The following is a 6,075-nucleotide window of genomic DNA, read 5'->3' on the forward strand; positions in this document are numbered from 1 at the left end:
CATTTGACCTCTAACCACAATTAATTATCCTAACTCCATATATATAGGGTCCTACACGCAATATAGATATATGACCTCCATTGCAATACATAACTCAATATAGTATCCTACAGGGAATTATCTGAAATATTTAGGTTATGTACAAATACAACATGTATCCACGAACAGAATATTTTAAATCCGAATAAAAACAGAGCATAATAAACGAAACAAAGGCCAATCCAACACCAAGAGTAGCTGTGAGCTAAATTCACAGCCAACTTAGATTAAATGTATTATTTGGATGATGCTCACCGATGAGGGGGATGATATTCTTGTGCCGCAACCGGTTGATGATGCTAACCTCGGCAAAAAAGTCGTCATAGCGGCGGTTCTGCACGTCACGCATGAACCTCTTGATGGCCATGTCCATCCGTCGCTCCGTCTTGGAACCGGTGGTGGGGATCGTGCACCTATAGACGATGCCAAACCCGCCTCCACCAAGCTTCATGTCCTCGTGGAAGTTGCGGGTGGCCTTGTTGGTGTCGGTGAAGTCGACCTTCATTGGGACTCCGGGGAGGCGTTCCATGGATTTAGCGAGCTGGTCCAAATCCTTGTGCCACCGCTGGTACCTTGAGTTCAAGTAGCACGCCACGGCAGCCGCCATCGCCGCTGCGGCGGCTACAGACCCGAGGACGGATGATATGATGGTTACCTTCCTTGTGAGGAAGCTGTCTTTGTCGGGGTAGACAGTGAAGTCCTCGACCGTTGCGCTCCATTTGATGTACCCGGCGCGAACCAGCTGCTCGGTCGTGGAGAGGAGGCCAAAATAGAAGAATGGGGAACCAAGGCTGCTGATGTTTTGCGACTCAACTATGCTTTTGTCAGGCTTGGGCTTGCCTTCAAAGTCCACGTACACCGACAGGCTACGCCCCACACGGTCGTAGTCGATCCACACTGAATAGTTAGAGTTAGAGATGGCAGCTAACACATGATCGATATTGATATCGACAACCATGACGCTACCATCCTGTGTTTTGATTTTCGGTTTGAGCTTTTTTTTCGTTCCAGGCCGAGATGGCCGAATTTCGGCCATTTTCAAACATTTTGGCTGAAATTTGATCAAAATTTGACTACAATTTGAACTTAAATTTGACCAAATTTTGCTAAATTTGAGTAATTTCGGTCTAAATATACTTTTCGACCCAGGCCGAGATGGCCGAAATGGCCGAAAATCAAATCCACTTTTTGATGCTACTACTGTAGTAGCTTATGGCCATGAGTTTATCCAGCGCACCAATCCTGGCGGTGGCGGAGACCGAGCTGCCGGAGACGGGAGCGCTTCTAGATGTAGGATTGAAAAGGCCGAGCGAGCCGACATCGCTGGCCACGAGTTGCTTCGCTAAGAGGCCATTACGCGCGGAGTAAGGGAGGATGAGGAAGGCGAGCCCACTACGGTTCTGGTCCGGCGGCGGCTGATAGACGATGGTGAGGCCGTACGATCCCAGCTGGCTCCGGTGAACTCCCGACGAACCAATCCAGAATCCGGACGTGGACAACACCACGGTGTTGTTCACATCCGAGTTGGGCAGGTTACGGAGGAACCTGAGGCCAGCCGTGTTGTTCGCAGTGTAGTCGGAGATGTTAGGGAAGAAGCTGAAGGCCCGGCTGGATGCTTTGTTGATCAGATAAAATTCGAAAGGGGCATCCTCTATGGTTACGGTCCTCCGATCCTGGCCGGAATCAGGGGTTTTGCACTGCTGTGCCTTCGCCTGGGACAAGGACAGCATGATCAACAGGAGGAGAAGACATGGGACAAGCTGCTTGGGTTGATCTAACGCCATTGTATGCTTGCCCTACTTTTGCTAGCTAGCTCTCTGCCTCACCTTAGTCGCTAATAGCTTGCTTTATATACTAGCAATCCAGTGAGTGAGTTTAGGTATGCAGATTCCACAATCTATTAATATCGATGCACCCTATAGATAGCCAGTGATTTTTCTTTTCGAAAAGAAGGATATCCCCGGTCTCTGCATCTTTTGATGCACATAACCATATTATTAAAAATCCAGGTTCAGAACAAAGTCTCAAACAGTAGTGCCAAACTCATAAAAAATAATTAATCTGCCACAACCGGCGAAAATAGAAGATGACTAAACACTTATCATATTGTTGAACCGCCATTCAAACCGGTTGTAAGTATCCCGTGCAATTATCTCTCATCGGTTGCATCCAATATCCATAAGCTCTCCGTGGTCCGCATGGCTGAATAAGGACCACGTATGCAGGGGCGGAGCCAGGCTAGCATCAGGCCCCGGGCCTGCTTCATTGCTACAGTGAATAACAGTGATCAACAGTATAAAAATGCTACAGTCTACAAAGGAATTCACGCCCCGGGCCCAGGCCCCCCCGGCCTGGGGCCTGTCTCCGCCACTGCACGTATGGATCCAAGCTGACGCCCTGAAAATAACATGTAAAAAATTCATGATGGTTTGTCTGTTAAAGGTAACGTCATTCTGACAATTCCATATGGCCCAAAGTAATGCACACACTCCTACTCGAATATGTGCCGCAGTTTTAGGCTCTGTACCTGTTAACCAAGTCCCAAATAGGTGCAAAGTCGAGACGGGCGGTGCAATGTTAAATGACACGTGAATGGTCCGCCACAGTAACTTAGCAAGTGGGCAATGAAGAAAAAGATGTTTTATTGTTTCGTCCTGATTACAAAAGCAACACCGTTTACTACCTTCCCAGCTACGCTTTGCCAAGTTATCTTTTGTCAAAATAACTTCCTTATGTACAAACCACATAGACACCTTGATTTTCAACGGCACTTTAATTTTTCAAATATGAATCGACCTCGGGATAGGCCCGGTATTTATCAAGTCTGTATGCATAGACTTAACCGAGAAGACTCCCGACGACACAGACATCTTCCAATGCAAAGAATCCGTTGCATCGGAAAGGTTAATCTCCATTAACCTACGCATAAGAAGCAACCATCTATCCCAACGTTCACCCACTAGCGATTGTCTGAACTGAATATTAAGTGGAACAGACCCCAATATTGTACTAACGAGAACCTCTTTCCATTGTGCGATGTGATATAAGGATGGATACTGCAAGGCTAATGGGGTCTCTCCCAACCAAGTGTCTTCCCACAACCTAGTGCCCTATCCATTCCCTACAATAAATTTGCTCCTGTTGAAGAAGGCGGTCTTTGTCCTCATAAGCCCCTTCTAAAAAGGAGAGTTAGGTGGATGTGCCGTGACTTGTGCCGATGTTTTAGAATGTAAGTATTTATTTCGCAACAGCTGTATCCACATGTAACACCCCGGATGTAATTTACCTTATATGTATCCCAACTCTTGCCGTTTCCGGCGCTAAGTTATTTTATTTCCTCGGGTTCGGGTTTTTGTCTCCGTGTGTTGTTGTCGTTGTCATGCATCTCATATCATGTCAGCATGTGCATTGCATTTACATACGTGTTCGTCTCATGCATCCAAGCATTTTCCCAGTTGTCCGTTTTGCATTCCGGCGCTCCTATCTCCTCCGATGGTCCTTTCTACCTTCTTTTCGTGTGTGGGGGTTAAACATTTCCGGATTGGACTGAGACTTGCCATGCGTCCTTGGTTTACTACCGGTAGACCGCCTGTCAAGTTTCGTACCATTTAGACTTCGTTTGATACTCCAACGGTTAACCGAGGGACCGACAAGGCCTCGTGTGTGTTGCAGCCCAACATCCTTCCATTTTGGCCCAAATCCCACCAAAACCCTCTCCATCATCTAGAACGTTCGATCACGATCGCGTCGCCGCAAACCGCACCTCATTTGGACTCTCCTAGCTTCTCCTATGCCTATATATAGACCCCCCCCCTCCGAAATTCCCGGATCCCCTCCTTTCTAAACCCTAAAAATCGCCCCGCCACCGCCGGACATGTCCGCCGCCTAATCGGACACATCTCCGCCGCCGCCCGCAGCCAACCGGGGGCCGCCACGTGGCGCGCCGCCACCCGCAGCCACGCCGGCCCGCGCGGCCCGCTGCGAGCCCCCGTGGCCCAAAGGAGCGCGCCGCCCCGCGCCCGCTTCTTCCTCCCGAGCGCCGCCCGCGCCCGAAGCAGCCTCGCCGCGCCGCCGTCGTCGTCCGGTCGCCGGCGCCGCCTCCGCCCCGACGTCGCGCCACCTCCACCGCCCGGTCGCCGCCGCACCTTGCCGTGCCAGCGCCGCCACCTCGCCGCCTGAGGAGCTCCGGCCGGCGCCCTCCTCACCAAGTCCCCCGACGAATTCCGGCGAGCGCCAAGTCCGGCGACGACCCCGGCAAGTCCGGCGAGTTCTTCCTCAACCCCGGCGAACCTCGTTTCCCGTGCTGCTACAGTGATCTCAGATCTAGATCCGGACGGTTGACTTTTTATCCCTGAAACCCTAGATATTTTGCGTTTTCCATCATGCCGTAACTCCGCATCTGTAACTCCGCTTTGGGCGTGTAGCATATCAAAATGTTCGCCTCAAAGAGCACATCATTTTATCTCATTGCATCATTTTTGTTTGAGCTCATCTTGATGCCGTAAATGCTGTTGGAAGAGAGCTATTTGAGATAATTGTCAGATCTGCTGCATCAATTAGCTATTTGTCATTTTTGCCATGATTAATGTGTGCATGATATGCTCCTGAGCTCTACAAGAGTTTTGTTATATGCTTTGCCATCTTTACAAAGGTGCTTACCATGTATTTTTTGATATGTGTGATGACTAGCACAAGCTTGCAAAGTAGTGCATTCGTTAATGCTGATTTCAGGGACTTAGAATTTCACTAAGTCCTTAATCTGTTTTTATCAATATGCCATATGTTCATGTTGTTTCCTAGTGATCCGTGCCTCTTTTGAGGATGATCAGTAAGGATGATTTATTAATATTGTGGTGCTATATCCATCCATGTCTTTGTTTGCAATTATGGAGCACCCTAGCTTGAGTCAATCGAGCTCTACTTTTGCTATTTCGTGAATCCCGGCAGATTGTTTACTTGTTAGCGATTTTGCCGAGGATGTTGTTGTTGATCCGTGCATGCTATGTTGTTGTTCTTGCCATGTATAGCTTATATAATATGTATTCTTGATGGGTGTATGCTTAGATTGTCATGCCATGCTCTGTAGTGAGTGCATCGAGCTCGTGAACATGCCTACTCGTTAACATATTTGCATGCTCCAGTTTTTCACTAAGTCTGTAACCTGATTATGTTTTTGCCATGTTCACACGCTTGCAATTGTATTTTCTAATCCCTTTTGGCTCAAGGTCACTAAGGAACTTTTGTTAAGTGCTTTGAGTAGCTTCGTTTCATGCCTTGCTTTGCCATGTTAAGTTTCTGTAGCATATAGTTTTCGTGCTCCAAAGTGTGCTACCTGATCTGAAATTCCAGACTTGTGTTAATTTCACTAAGTCTGAAACCTGTTTATCATTTGCACTTTTGCCATGCTTGTTTAAACCTGTTAATGGATGAATTGGCCGTAGCTCAGTGTTCATCTTTTGTCAAGAATTATGAGTGGATCCCTTCCATGTATTTTTTTGCCATGTTTGAGTGTTGTAGCATAATTAACTTGATGCATTTAGATGGCTACTTGCTGTTTATCGCAGACCGATGCCATATTTGTTTTGCTTGCCATTTCCAAACCGTGCATCCGATTCCGATGATCTTTATATCGGTTTCAACCGAAATCACCTCACCTTTTCAGTGGCACTCTTAGATTTCCAAGTTGAGGCCAGGTTCAATCATTCCTTGTCAAATCTTGCATATGCATCACATATTGCATCCCGCATAGCATACCATGTTTGCATCATGTTGTTTGAGCTTTGCACGTGGTTGATTGTGTTCCTTTTGCTTGTTTGTCTTGTTTGGGTAGAGCCGGGAGACGAGTTCTCTAACGAGGAGCCCGTTGAGTTTGCTTTCGAGGATCTAGTCAACTCTAACAACTTTGCAGGCAAGATGATTATACCCTCGAAATCACTTCTATCTTTGCTTGCTAGATGCTCGCTCTTTTGCTATGCCTATGCTACGATGCCTACCACTTGTTTATCATGCCTCCCAAATTGCCATGTCAAACCTCTA

At 47.5% G+C, this 6,075-nt stretch overlaps 1 protein-coding gene across 1 annotated transcript; it reads right to left on the bottom strand.

Annotated features, from left to right (window-relative positions):
* Nucleotides 1-250: 250 nt before the first annotated feature.
* On the bottom strand, nucleotides 251-1,823 carry LOC125507540 (putative L-type lectin-domain containing receptor kinase V.8). Its single transcript, XM_087524729.1, has 2 exons — nucleotides 1,277-1,823; nucleotides 251-936 (listed from the first exon to the last, which is right to left on the bottom strand). Exons 1-2 carry the CDS (start codon nucleotides 1,821-1,823, stop codon nucleotides 251-253), a joined length of 1,233 nt encoding a protein of 410 aa, XP_087380855.1.
* Between the last annotated feature and the right edge of the window lie 4,252 nt (nucleotides 1,824-6,075).

Source organism: Triticum urartu, chromosome 5A (assembly GCF_056163025.1).
Source record: "Triticum urartu cultivar PI428250 chromosome 5A, HENAU_Tu73, whole genome shotgun sequence".
NCBI classification, from domain to species: Eukaryota; Viridiplantae; Streptophyta; class Magnoliopsida; order Poales; family Poaceae; genus Triticum; species Triticum urartu.

Excerpts from the sequence above, each read along its gene's own strand:
- LOC125507540 (XM_087524729.1), bottom strand. The coding sequence starts at position 1,823 with ATGGCGTTAGATCAACCCAAGCAGCTTGTCCCATGTCTTCTCCTCCTG. Across the intron at positions 937-1,276 it reads CTCCGCCACCGCCAGGATTG|TGTGGATCGACTACGACCGT; the intron begins GTGCGCTGGATA and ends CTAACTATTCAG.